The 14,309-nt window shown below is 37.6% G+C and overlaps 1 protein-coding gene across 3 annotated transcripts in view; it reads right to left on the bottom strand.

Annotated features, from left to right (window-relative positions):
- LARGE1 (LARGE xylosyl- and glucuronyltransferase 1) overlaps positions 1–14,309 on the bottom strand; it is a 282,849-nt gene that overhangs the window by 195,668 nt on the left and 72,872 nt on the right. For all 3 annotated transcript variants that reach the window (XM_017823441.1, XM_017823442.1, XM_017823440.1), the window contains one exon: positions 4,713–4,899. In XM_017823441.1, coding sequence (XP_017678930.1) covers positions 4,713–4,899 — 187 coding nt within the window. The remainder of the gene's footprint in view (positions 1–4,712; positions 4,900–14,309) is intronic.

Here is a 14,309-nt window from a genome sequence, read left to right as displayed (position 1 = left end):
GTCCCAGGATAGAAGTCAGGCTCTATTTTTTAAAGTGTTACCCTGGGCAGTTAAAGAAAAAGAGTCAACTGCTCTCTCACAGATTCCCTGCATGATCTCACACACCTTTTCAATTTTTCATCTTAAAGCTACATTACTGGCTCTTCCTTTCCTGTGAAATATGTTCTACACAGGAGCCCTACACACATAGTCTAGGATTTTCAACCTCAAGTGGATCCACCACATAGGTATTGGTAACTCAAGTGTATTTTCATCCTGTCAAAACGGAGGTGACTGGAAATCTGCTGAGGGCACAAAGGCACAGTGGACTCTTTTTTTTTTTTTTTTTTTTTAGGAATCAGTAATCTAGAAAGCATAGTCAAATTACAGTTCCAAATCTCCATTTTACATGACATTCATGATAAAGGGGATAGGAAAGTGCTGCTTGGAAAATGAAGCTATTTATGAAGCTACCGCTGGTTAGTGAAATTGCTATTTTCTTTCTAATAAAAATTCATCATGTATTATTTGATTATTTCTTCTCCCTGTTTTAAATGCGCTTCACCCTTCCTACTCTATTACTTTGTCTTTTGAATGTAATCTAAGAGTGTTGGAACAATTAGCTTTTCCATTCAAAGTAACTGATAACTAAAATTATGCTGTCCTTGTGCATTATTAAAAACAATAACAGTAACCAGGTATGTTCAAAGGCTGTACAATATTCAATACCATGTTTAATATTCTAGTTCATAACCTTAATAGACATTTATACATGATTAATGAGGCTTTTAGTAGCTGCTGCTGTCACAGCTTGGGTAATACCACCTCCAATGAATATTCTAAGGGAATGGTCTTACTGGCAGTGCCTGAGTGACAACTGTGAAGTAGCAGGCTGAAAAATTCTGTCTTAAGGAATTGCAAACTATTTCAAAAGCAGAACATGGAAATTGACTGCACTAAGGCATATTTTATATTACAGATTCACTAACAAAGCTTTTAAAGGGTTTCTAAATGTGATCCCACTACCATGCTATGGCAAATGAATAACTGAAATTCTTAGGCATAAACACATGGATGAGTAATGCAATTCCTAATTACTTCAAGAACATCTAATTGGCAGACACAGCACTGCAGATATCATACCAAAGAGAGGCATTTGAGTCTAGAGCCCTGAAACATATAAACAAAGAAAAAACCTGCACAGGAATGAAAAAAAAACCCACTAAAACTTTTGCTATGACAACTCAGCTTGGTCAACCTTTTTCCTTAGACCGAGAGGTGATTTGTCTACTATATGTATCTTCAAACAGAACCATAGCCAGGCCTGGCAGGGCAATAATTAGCATGGATTCACCAAAGGTAAATCATGCCTGACCAACTCGACTGCCTTCTGTGATGAAACGATTATGAAGAGGAGATGACTAGTTGATGCGATCTCCCTTCAATGTAAGCACAGCATCCCTGTATCCAATTTGGGATTTTACAGTCTATATGGGTGGTCTACCAGATGGGTGAAAAACTATCTGGAATGCTAGGGTCAAAGGGTGATGGTTACTTGTTCATGCTCTGTTTGGAAGTTAGTTCCATGTGGAGTTCCTCCATGCCTATTCTGCGACTAGACCTTTTCAGTCTTTTCATCAATGACATGCAGAATTCACTCATATCAAGATTGCAAATGGCATCAAGTCTGGGGGTTGCAGTCAATAAACTCACAGACAAGGGTGCCACCCAGGGGATCTAGACAGACTGAAGGAGTGAAAAATGCAAAGCCCTGTGCCTAGGAAAGACTAACTCTCTCATAATGGCACAGGCTGTGGAACAGTCCTCCTGGGAAACATCTGCAGTCCTGGTGTAGAGAACATTAAAAATCATCAACAGGAACATAGCAAGTAGGCTGAGGAAAGAGACCATTTCCCATTACTTTATACGCATTAGACCACATCTGGAACATTGTGTCCAGTTTGGGGTCCCAAACAGAACGACATTGATGAAGTTCAGAATAGAGCTATGAAGTTGTACAAAGGCTGAAGTTCTTGCCCTGGGCTTGTTCAGCTTGAAAAAGAGAAGGCTCTGCGGGTCTTATCAGCAGCCCTCTAGTACCTACAAGCAAGTTGCAAAAAGACAGAACCAGACTCTTCACATTGATACGTGGCAAGGGGATATGTGACATCAGACATAAATTGAAGCAAGGGAGGTTCAAACTACATATAGGAGGAGAAACTCTTCCACCTGAGAGCAGTCAAGCAGTGGCCCAAGTTGCTCTGGGAGGCCATGAAGTCTTTCTCCTTGGAGATTTTGAAGACACAACTGAATAAAGGCCTAAGAAATCTTGCCTGACCCCAAAACCCACACTGATTTGAGCAGTTTAATGAGAGGACTCCCAAGGCCTCTTACACACTGAATAACTGAGTCTATGAAGATACCAGGTACTGATGATTTCTTTAATTTAGTGGAGAAAAGTCTAAAAAGAACCATTTACTCAAACCTAAAACCAGATAAATGGAAAAGAAAAATTCTAGCACTGTGATTAACCAAAGAAACTAATGACAGAAGACAGAGAGAACTCTCCACTTCTGCTGGTTTCAAATCAAGGAATAATGATGTTGAGAGGCAATTTTTTTCTCAACTATATAGAATCACAGAATGATACAACTGGAAAAGACCTCTAAGATCATTGAGTCCAACCATTCACCTAGCACTGCCAAGTCCACCACTAAACCATGTCCCTAAGTGCCACATCAACACCTCTTTTAAATACCTCCAGGGACAGTGACTCAACCACTTCCCTGGGCAGAGTGTTCCAGTGCTCATCAACCCTTTCCATGAAGAAATTTTTCCTAATATCCAATCTAAACTTCATCAGGTGTGACTTGAGGCCATTTCCTCTTGTTCATTTGCTTGTCACCTGGGAGAATAAAGCCACCCCCACCTCACTACAACCTCCATGGAGAGCTCAAAATATGAGTAAATTGTGTGAACCATTGTGGAGAACAAAACAAGAAATTATATAAAATAACAAAATGGGTTTAACTCGTTGCCCATAATATCTACAAGTTAAGGAAAATGCTAGCTATTAGGAGGTTAAATAAATATCTAAGTGACCTTAGTTCTCAACCAACGAAGATTAAATAATGCCTCATCCAAAAAGAAAAAGAAAACAGATACAGAAAAGTAATTGAAAGAGTTACTAACTAAATAATTTCCAGCCCTTTTCCAGGCAAGGTTTTGTAATAGGTAATAGGTTTTGCTCCCTGGTTTGCATTTAAGATTAATTCACACTGAGAGCTTTAAGTCACTTCAAATACCATGTAGCAGCAAATTTCAAGATTTGTATTGAGTTCTCTGTAAAAACAAAGGATTCTGCACACAGAGGAATTTAAAACACCATGGCATTATCAACTGTGGACACAATTAAAATAGTCATTACCACAAGGCAGCATAATATTCTTCTAAAAGCAAAAAGGTGAGGCCTGCATTTGCTCAGCTTTTAAAAATCAAACAAAGTCAGTACTGTTCTGCCTCTCAGATCATTAGTTTTCAAGTATGCATCCAGGACTCCTTATATTTCCAATTTAACATGAATTCCATAAGTGTTTCATTCTAGAATAAGCTCATAGTGTTACTGCACATTAAGGTAGAATTTTAATAATCAAATAAATTTGCATAAACCAACATTTGTACCTGGCATGTAACTAATTCAGAAGTGTATGTAATATACACTCAAAATCTTTACATGTTCTTACTTGTAATTTAACTTGGAAACCCATTTTGTTTCGAAACAAAGCACAAATTTGTCAGCCAAGGTTACATGAAAGAAGCTTGACATTTTAAACAATGCCTTTTTAAAATTATCTGACTGTAAAATAGCATCTGAACAGTTTTTGAAAGGTTGAAACACCTTTCCTCGTGCTAAGATAACTACAAGGGCTGAACAGGTTTTTTTTACTCTTGCCAAAATAACACAGTTACTATTGCCAAACATAAAATGCTCCATCTCCACAACAAACAAAACAAATAAACAAAGAAAGCTACAAAGTACCAAAAACTAGGAGAGCCAGAATCTTCAATCCTCATCTAACTGAAATATTACTGCTGAACTTCAGTAAGGCCAGAAAAAAAACTTCATCAGATAGGAAATTTAAGAGGCAAAGTAGTGATTATTCCAAGTCTCATTACAAAAAGTGCTCATTATATAGCTGCAAGTCAATATACCTATAAACTGGAGGATTTCCACCTCAAGAAAGAGAGGGACAGAAAGATATTCCATCTATAGAAACCCACTGCCACTCACATGGATGCAGATTCAAACTAATTTTATATAAAGAAATTTCACATAGGTATTTATTGATTTTCTGTGTTTGGCACGTCTGAAATGAGATGTTAACTTTAATTAAAAGTAAAAACTTACAGGGCATAGGATAGATCAACTTTTAAAAATTAGAAAATACGGAAAAGAAATGATTAAAGTGTGGGAGGGGTTTTGTCATACTTTTTCAAGGTTCAGAGATGAGTGGAAAATGAAATAATTGTGGCCAGTAATTTACTCAACCTCAGCAGTGAGAACACGGTAAGGAAGGCCCTTTGTTGAGACCTGCACCTTGGGAACTATTTCATACACAAGCCTAACAAGATTTGTTTAAATAAAATCAGTGATGACTGATCTGCATTTGTCTGCCCAGATGCAAATCATTCAACAGCCCACCACCCCTCCCCAGCCATTATTCCTCTCCTACCTTCAAAACTCCCAGCAAACAGATAAATCCATGTAATGGCTGGGACAAAAAGGACGGTCAGAGAGGCAGCCAGGAATTTCCGTCGCCCTCTGCAGATTCCCAGCATTCTCTCAGGAGTGCAGATTCCAAGCCCAGTGTTGTTCCTATGTCGGAAGCAAATAGTCCACAGCCTCCCACATATTACTCCCTGAAAAGGAAAGGAAAAATATTTCAACAGCTTATCTCTCTACAGAAAGTTATAGACTATGCCAGTGTTCCAAAAGAGTTTAAAGAACAAGGCTAAAAATAGGGTTACTGCAATTGCAAGGTAGTACCCTTCTCAAAATTATCCACAACTACTTAATAATAAAGCAAGTTCAGAAGCCAGACTAAGCCAGTAAGTCAATGAAACACATCATCTCACCTAAATACATACTAAGCTCCATCTTACCAACAGACATCACCTTTACTTGTGGTTTTGCCCTCATTTTACTCTATAAGAAAATGATGGCTTCTTTGATGCCCACGTCTGCTGGGGTTCCAGGACAGATAAGAGAAAGGCACCCATATTTCTTCACCTGCTCCCAAAGAGCAAAAGTCACACCACTGAATCAATGAGCTGGCTGCACAGCTGGTCATGAACTCAAGAGAGTGAACCAAAAAAGGAAAGACAAAGTTTGAGGGTCGAGGGGCGTTATTAAAATGACCCACTTTGCTCATCAAAAAACAAGGCTGATGAACTGCTTTATTAAAGGGGAGAAGAGAAAGTGCAAAATGGGCAAGGAAACTTCATTGTTCACAAAGGGGATATCAGGAGCTTTGGACTGTATGCCATTAGAAAAGAGGTGGATTCTAGTGAGTAACACTGTTTTTATTAGGGAAAAAATAATTCTGATCTTAATTTGAAATAATTGTTCTGCATTTCAGAGAGGCCAAAATGACAAAATAATATGATGATTTTTATTCACAGGAAAATGAATATTCCCACATCAGTGTAGGCATGCAGGGCATAAAAATAATGTTTCATATTGATTGCAGTTTTGTTTGAAAGGGAAGGAAAAGGAAGTATACAAGTGGGAGAGGGAAACAGAGATATTAAATCCATGAAAATCTAGTTCAGGTTTTGTGTGAAAGGGCTTAAGTTTTTCAATTCTAAAAACAGAACTGGTCGACAAAAATGATAGGGAAAAAACCACAGATTCTGGCAGTACAAGGTGTTTAATAACAGTGCCCTTTGACTTACGCTTAAACTAGCACGAGTCAAAACAAGCAATGAAAGCATTTCTACAGTGACATATTAACAATGGTTGCTGTGTGTCTTGAAAGTATGTCTGAGCTCTACAGCTCCAAATACATTGCAGTGAAAGTCAATTCTGAGATTAAATTACAGCAAAAATGAGAATTGGAGACGAGAAACAGGTTCAGACAAAACCCTCTGATACTAGAGATACCTGGCCGCAGTAACCAGGCAAACTTACAGATGTTGCTTGAACACTCAATAGAGCCCACTTTACTACTCTACAGTTAAAGAGGCATGATAGTGCTCTGACCTTGGAACTGATAAAATGGACTATAATTTGTCCAGAGCCAGCACAAAAAGCATTCCATTGTGTCAGCTTTTCAATGCAATGAATGCCTCACCACAGAGATTTTGCGCAAAATATGTGGACAGACTTAATATTAGCAACTGTGGTAATAGAGTTACTCTGTGTTAGACAGAGACTCACATTTGGTAGATAAATTGTGGAGAACTCTTATCTTTATTCACTGTATTTGGATAATGATTACATTTCATTTCTTTTCCTTATATCACATATCTTGTACAACTACTCTGAAGAGAGTCCTTTGCATGCCTACTTGAAAACCACTGATAATTTCCCTGGCTTCTGTGTTTATAAGCATGTCTATTATAAAGTGCATAGAATCACTTATGTTAGGTAGGAATTCTTTTATTTATTTTTTTTTTTTCCTTTAGTAACACGGTATGCACCACTGACATCAGTCCGTGCATGGAAAAATAAACCTTTGAAAATACCAACCAATGTTGGTCATTGGCCAACAGCCAGATCTTGTAATGCAACATACTCTGGCTGCATACTGCTCCTATCAAAGATACTGTAAAACTCACAGCTAACAAAGTAAGAGTCAACACTACATGTTTCTGAAATCATGCTGCTATGATACACTGATACAAGCTTTTGGTGTAATGACAACCAGACTCTGAAGCCTGGGGTTATAGCGCTGGTAGTGGATTAATTCATCCTGGGGTGGCATATTTAAGAAATAATTTGATTTTTCCTATATATTCTTTTAAATATCCATGCAAGTTAAGTTTCTGAAAAGGTTGATGAGGAAGATGGAATCCAGCTTTTCTGCCCTATGAATGTAAAGTACCCTAACAAATCAAAAAGGTATAAGGAACAACATTTAACACCCAATTCAGCTATGAAGGAAAGCTAGGAATGTGGCAAATTCAGTTTTCTACAAACTGTCATCATTCAGACAAAACAGACAAATCATTTTGCACATTCATGTGCATCTTTTATCTCACTAGAAAGACATTTGGGAAAATCCTAAACAGATAAGTCAGCTTGTGATGAATCACCCTAGGAAATGTTGAGATACTTCTTTTAATAGTGCTTTAAAAGAGCCATAAACTATTTTAAATGAAGCTTCTACTATCTCCCCACCTCCCCAAAGTTGTGAATAGCTTCCCTTGGGTCTTAAATATTCATTTTTAGTGTATAAAATCACCACACCTGCTGAGTACTTTTTTCAAAATTAGATGATGCATCATCCGCAGCCCCTACACAAGCAATTATATAAAAGGTCCATGAATGGTAATGAAGATTCTTAGCTTAGAGGAAGAGCTGGACTCAATCATGTATTCAGTACTGGTTTTACTCAGAAAGAATGTCACCTAATATGCCATGGTAAAATAAATTGAAAGAAGACATTGCAGTTCTTTGACTTGGTTTTCCTTTCAATTCAACAGGTGCCAGACTGACATCTGGCACAAAAAGAAAGTAATTGACAACCACTGGCTGGAGCCAGGGCTGAGCACAAAACAGGGTAGCACATTTCTGACATAAGAGGTTGCCGTTGCCTTTTAGACTGCTCCTACAGTATCCAAGCCGCAATCCTACTGAATCAGACTGTCACCTGCCTAAAAGGCTTTAGAAAGCAGTTTCATGGTACAGGGTAAAAATGAAGCTACTTTGGGTGTGACATTGCTAGGCATATTCATTTTTTCAGTTATAGCAAACACTGCAAAATGGTTCACTTCATTTACACAAACCCATGCAGTGTTCCTCCTGATAGTTTTCGGTCTCAACAGCTGTGCTAACTGAGTGCTTATACTCAGAAATAGAGCATGAAATATGTCAGAAAGAAAAAAAAGTATGAAAGAGTAACTGGCCCGTTTAAGCACAGGACTTGGGTGTGATACTCCGATCAAAAAATAGTCCATGCTTCCTCTATATCTGTTGGCCAGTGTTAGCATTTTCAGACACATCTCACCGAGCCCCAGTGAGCATCTGCAGCTTTATCCACCTTTACTGGGTTTACCTCAAAGCAAGGGAGATCAAAATTAGTCCCAGAAAGGGAAAGGGAAGGGTTGTGTTTGCAGTTTAAAACATGGTCTCAGTTACACTCCTCAAGATACAATCAGATTTTCTGCTCGTGTGACAGATACAGAAAAGTGCATGCATCGCAGGACATTGCTCTACCTTGGCCTTCAACTGTGCTCCAAGTGCATCATATAATTTTATTTTAGAAATCTGATTCAGTAGTACCCATAAAAGCTACCTGAATGTACATCGTGCATGTATGTCTTGCTCTCAGTACGTCAGATGCTCTACACTTCTACAATACACCAGTTCAAGATTTATAAAACCTACTTACTGCACAGGAGCAGTTCAACAGACATTTATGCTGCAATCTCAAGCCAACTCATCCCTGACTACTGCCCACAGTGCTACAAAAGGCTACTAGCTTGGACAATACCTACGTGCAGGTCATAGTGGGAATTAAAATAATTTGGATTTCTCATTGTAAAGACTTACTCTTCACCTTCTTATGATATGTGACCTTGCTCATGACCTCCTTATATGAACAGAATGACCTTTGTTACCTTCACATACAGTCAAATGCTTCCATTAACTACACTAACTTATCAGAGCTGTTTCTTTGTTTTAAATCACGGATTATCTCCTCAGCTAAGCGTGAAGCAGCTCTCAACCAGTATGAGCAGCACATATATTAAAGCATGTAACACAACACTAATCACATTAGTATTCAGTTTCTATATGTTTATTTTTTTAATTATGGCACGACAGCTAAACTATGTCAGACATTCAGCAGGAGTTCAGTAAAACAATGGAAGTAATTATGAAAACAAAAATCAAACACAATTAACTAGATTTAACTGCTCTACTATAAAAAGCTTTTCTAACCACTTCATGCATTTCCTTGCATTTGTTACAGTTAATCTTATCCCAGTAATCTTCCATTTGTTTTCAGAGCCACTGGAAATGAATATATACAGTTAAAGCTGTTTATACACCAATCCTGTGCCTTGGCTTTGTTGTTGTTGTTTCTTAAATTAATGTTATCTAATTCTTTCTGCTCTTCCACACTTGCAGTCACAGAGTTAATGAACAATTTCTACTGTAAAGCTTTTCCCTTGGCTCTGTGTCAATGTAGCATTCGTCCCTTATGAGAGATTTTTCACAGGTTTTTGCCAGACTCAAAATATAAATAATATAAAGTAAAAAAGCAGTATCTTAGCCAGTATTTTTCTGGTTTTCTTTAAATGTTGCAAATGAGGGGTTATAATGAGCTTACTCCTTGACAGTCAGATTTTATCTTGCAGCTTTGCAGTCTTCCCGTTATGGAAGTTGGTTGTCGTGTGACAGATCACTTTTTGTCATATTAAAGAAAAGTTTAGTACCATAAAGGAAGGGTGTAGAATAAACCCAAGATTGTGAAATAAAATATGAAACAATTAAATGAAACAATTAAATGGTACATCTCTCTATTAATTTCCAAGGTTTAACCCCAGCCAGCAATTAAGAACAACACAGCCACTTGATCCCTCTCCCTACCTCCTTCCAGTGGGATGGGGAGGAGACTGGAAAAAGGTAAAATTCGTGGGTTGAGAGAAGAATAATAAATAACTTAATAGTTTAATTAATTGTTAATTAAACAGTAATCAATTAATTAAGCCAATAATTAATTTGATAATTGAAATTAGATAAAATGTTATTATTATCATCATCATTATTAAAACAACAGTAACTGCATGGAAAGAAGACAGAAAGAGGATTAAAACCCAAGAAAAAACAATGATGCACAATACAGCTGCTCACCACCTGCTGACCAATGCCCAGCCCATTCCCAAGTAGCACTCAGCCCTTTCCAGGTAACTGCCCTAATTTATATACTGGGTATGATGCCATACAGTATGGAATATCTCCTTGGCCTTTGGGTCAGCTGTCCTGGCTATGCTCCCTCCCAGCTTCTCATGCAGCTCCTCATTGGCAGAGCATGAAACTTAAAAGCCCTTGATTCTGAGTAAGCACAACTTAGCAACAACTAAAACATCAGTGTGTTATCAATATTATTCTCATGCTAAATCCAAAACACAGTACTGTTCCAGATATTAGAAAGAAAATTAACTGTATTTCACCCAAAACCGGGATAGTTAATATATTTCACCTCACAAAATAGCATTTTGAAGGAAAATTACATCTCTTTTCTCATCAAGCTCTTTTTTTCTTCCACATAGAAGAACATACTACAGAAACAAATCTAATGCTCCTCTTGCTCCCAAACTCTGAATTTTGTTGTCATTGGAAGACGTCCCCACAAAGTTATACTTCTTAATCCCATAGTATCATGACTTTAAAGAAAGATTTGGAGTAAACTCAAACTCAGCATCTACCTCAGAAGTTCTGTGAAGCCACTTTAAAGGAAAAGGTTACAGCAGAGTTTCCAAATGCTACCAAATTTACTCTTTCTCAACTAGTTACAAGAAAATAGTCCTATCTAAAAGAGAGAAAATAGCCAGTAAGTTGACAGCACAAATGAGTTCTGCCTTGGAACTGCTAACTGCTCTGAGGGCACACAGGACTGACACATTCTTTTATATCTTTACTCAGTACATGCTGTGGCTCAAGGAAAATTCTATTAGTATCCTCCTGTTAATCAAAGTTTTCTAGAAGGTTCCAGCTGTAAGCACCACCACCACGGGATTGGAATCTATCCTGATGGTACAGTAGTCGCAGACAGAGAGAAGTAAATAAATTATATGCTTTCACATTTTCCTTTTTTGCTTCCATGTATTCCTTTATGAATGTACATATACATATTTATATATACACTTCTAAAGGCATTCCCTTTTCCTTTCAAGCCCAGGTTATTCAAAAGAATGGAGGCCCACAATTTCACAAATTATTATTAAGGAATAAGACAATTTAAGATTAATAGGACAAGAATCTTTTCCTAAACCTCCACTAAAATGTCACTGTTAATATGAAGGGGGAAAAAATCCATTAGTTGAGAAAAGAGAGCAGCAGCAAAACACAATCATGACAGAAAGATCAATCTTGCCTGTTAGTCACATTTCATTTGAAACCAAAAAATGATACTTATTTTCAAAGCAGCTACTGACCTGTTTTCTCTAGTTCTCCAAACTCTACTTTCACTCTACTTTCTCAGCTATATGGGCATATAGCATCAGTATTTCCTGACTCCTCAACTCATCTAAGGACTCTGCACGATTCGAAGATAGAGAAACAGATCCTGACTTGGTTTGTGTATGGCAGAAGTCTAACAAGACACTATATATACATACTAAGAATACCTTAGAATTTGAGATCCCAGTGGCATTGAATTATGAACATACTGGAGACCATGGCCAACCATCAGTATCCCATACCTGTGACACAGAATCTTTCAACAGAAAAGCAGCTCTCCTTCAGAATCACAGTTATGCTCAGATCACAGCACTATATTACACATATGAAATTCAGACTTATTACATATATGAATTTCAGACTTATAAAAAGGACAAACCTTGATATCTTTCCAAGTCCAGGCCTCTTCACCTGAACTAATGGCAGGAGGAAAAAAGAAAAAGTAACTTGCTATCCGTTCTCAGCTGGAAGAAAACATCAGTATGTTGGTGCATCACTGCTCTTCCCGCCTTATTCCCTTTCTTAAGTATCGTGCACATGCAACCACATAGAAAACAAAATGGTCTTTAAATCAGAAGTAGGGCACTATTTGCAACACCACATATAACCCCTCTCCAGAATTTTGATGCTAATACTTTGCTTCTCAGCTAAAGTTCTTGGATGATTACTCAAAAGCAGTGTTTACCTTCATTAGAATCCTCTATGTATAAAGCTGCTCTAACGAGGAAATTGATTAAAGATTCATTAGAAAGTTTTGCTCAGGAGAAAACAATTATTGCATGAAATGTTCCTCCCTGACAAAAGAATCCACATCTCTCTATGAAGCAAAGTCCTACTATAAAAAATAAAAACGCACAACAAAAAAACCTCACAATTTTTATTTTACTGCATAGATCTCAAATTACAAATTACTTTTACATGGGCATTTATAACATGTTTCCAGCAGCTACTTGCTTGTCAGATGGAAACAGATGCTTGCATTTTACTTACAAAATGTCCATTAAGAAATATTTTTATTAAATTGAACAAATTTAAAAATAAAAAATGAATAATTAAAAAGATACATAAATGGGCCAAGGTGGGTCTCTCCTCAACTCTAAAAGTAAGAAGGAAGAAGCTGAGGAGTGCACAGATCCTGCTGGTCAAAAATCAGTTGCACAGCTGGTATTGGCAAGAGATACTTTGATTTTACAATCATGGGACCCTCTCTGAGAATGGAGGTCTGTCACCAAGAGACAGGATCCATTTGACCACATGGGGCAAAAGTTGCTTTTTTAATAGGCTGAGGCCAAACTGTTGAGGAACTAAATTGTGAGCAATGAGGAGGGAGAAGAAAACACACGAGCAAGTGAGAAAGTACTGGAATGGGCTGGCAAGCAAATAATGTTGAGTGATGTGGACAGGAGATACCCGTCTGCTGCAATCAGGTAATGGAGGGATACAGGTTTTTTAGGAAGGACTAGGCAAGAAGACAAGGAAGAGGAATTGATCTGTACGTGAGAGCAGCAGAAATACATGGGGGTCTCCTTAGGATCTTTTCCCTCTATTTATCCGTAGTGAGAAATGCCTGGAGTGCTGTGTCCAGGTCTGCGCTCCGCAGTGAAAGGACACAGCCAGAGAGATTACACAGCCTTCATCCTTGGAGACATTCAAAACCCAACTGGATATGGCCTCGAGCAATCTCCTTTAGTTGACCTTGTTTTGAGCAAGGTGTTGTACTAGACAATCTCCAAAGGTCCCTTCCAAATGCAATTCCATGATTCCTGATTCTACAATTTTGTGCCCAGTCATAAAATATACAGCAGTTATCCAATTTAAATCCTCAAAAGTTCAAAACTAACATTTATTCCGCTATGCATGAATGATAATGAAACACACAAAGAATCCCAGGTTAAACTTTTTAGCTAGTATAAATCAATATAGCTTCTCCAAGATCAATTCAACCTGCATCAATTCACAAAAAATACAGACTGTCTCTCATACTTAATGAAAAGAAGTTGAATTTTTTATATAAGCACTGAAGTTCTCACCTCATTACTACATATTGCCTCAATATTATTAAAGCTACAAATATTTATATCAGATTTATATAAAAACAAAACAAATGTTGCAATGAAAATTCCCAGAATTGCAAGTAATTTCCGATTTGAATAATCAAGGAATCAGCAAATAAAGTGTAATGCTATATATGTAATGATCAAAAGCAGAAGACAAATCCTTCGCTACGATTACAGTGCCACTTTACTAAGCACACTATACATTCTCAATAGTTCCTTGATGCCACTGCAGAACATCAAATAGCAAACATCAAATAGCTGTGAGCAACTCTTTTTTTAGTAAGTGTCCTGCTGAAATCCCTGTGTTTCAAAGTTCAGTATTTACTTGTTCTTAAATATTATACCACCGAAGCAGGCTACAAGGACTACTCATTTTTGTAGGCTTTCCCAAAGCTGAGTGGGTTCTATACAAATTGATGGGAAAGGTGCTTACACCCCACACTCCATTTTACCTGACACAAAAGCAAAGCTCTTGCAGAATAATTTGGTGCCAGACACTTTTTTAAGTAGGAAAGGCAGCTGTCAATTTAGGTTATTTCACATAGGACATATTCTTGAACACTGGAAAAGGGCCTGATAAACTGGAATTTATAAACACAGATTTCTCGTGGCTTCTTATACTACACAGATTAGTGCTGGTATGGCAAGAATGGCATATAGTTTTAAGGCAATTACAAAAGCAGTAAGAAAGGTGTTATCAAAGATCAGCAAAGCTGTAAAAACTAGCCTCAAGGGGAGACACTAGCAAAAAACACTTGTTAAAGAATCTGAATTTTCCATGTGTGGAGTTAGCATTTCAATAGAATCATAGACTAGTTCAGGTTGGAAGGGACCTCTGGAGGTCATCTAGTCCAACCCTCTGC

Source organism: Lepidothrix coronata, unplaced genomic scaffold, assembly GCF_001604755.1.
Source record: "Lepidothrix coronata isolate B3197 unplaced genomic scaffold, Lepidothrix_coronata-1.0 Scaffold102, whole genome shotgun sequence".
Taxonomy (NCBI): Eukaryota; Metazoa; Chordata; class Aves; order Passeriformes; family Pipridae; genus Lepidothrix; species Lepidothrix coronata.
The sequence above is the reverse complement of the archived record's forward strand: the minus strand, read 5'-3'. Positions and strand labels throughout refer to the sequence as shown.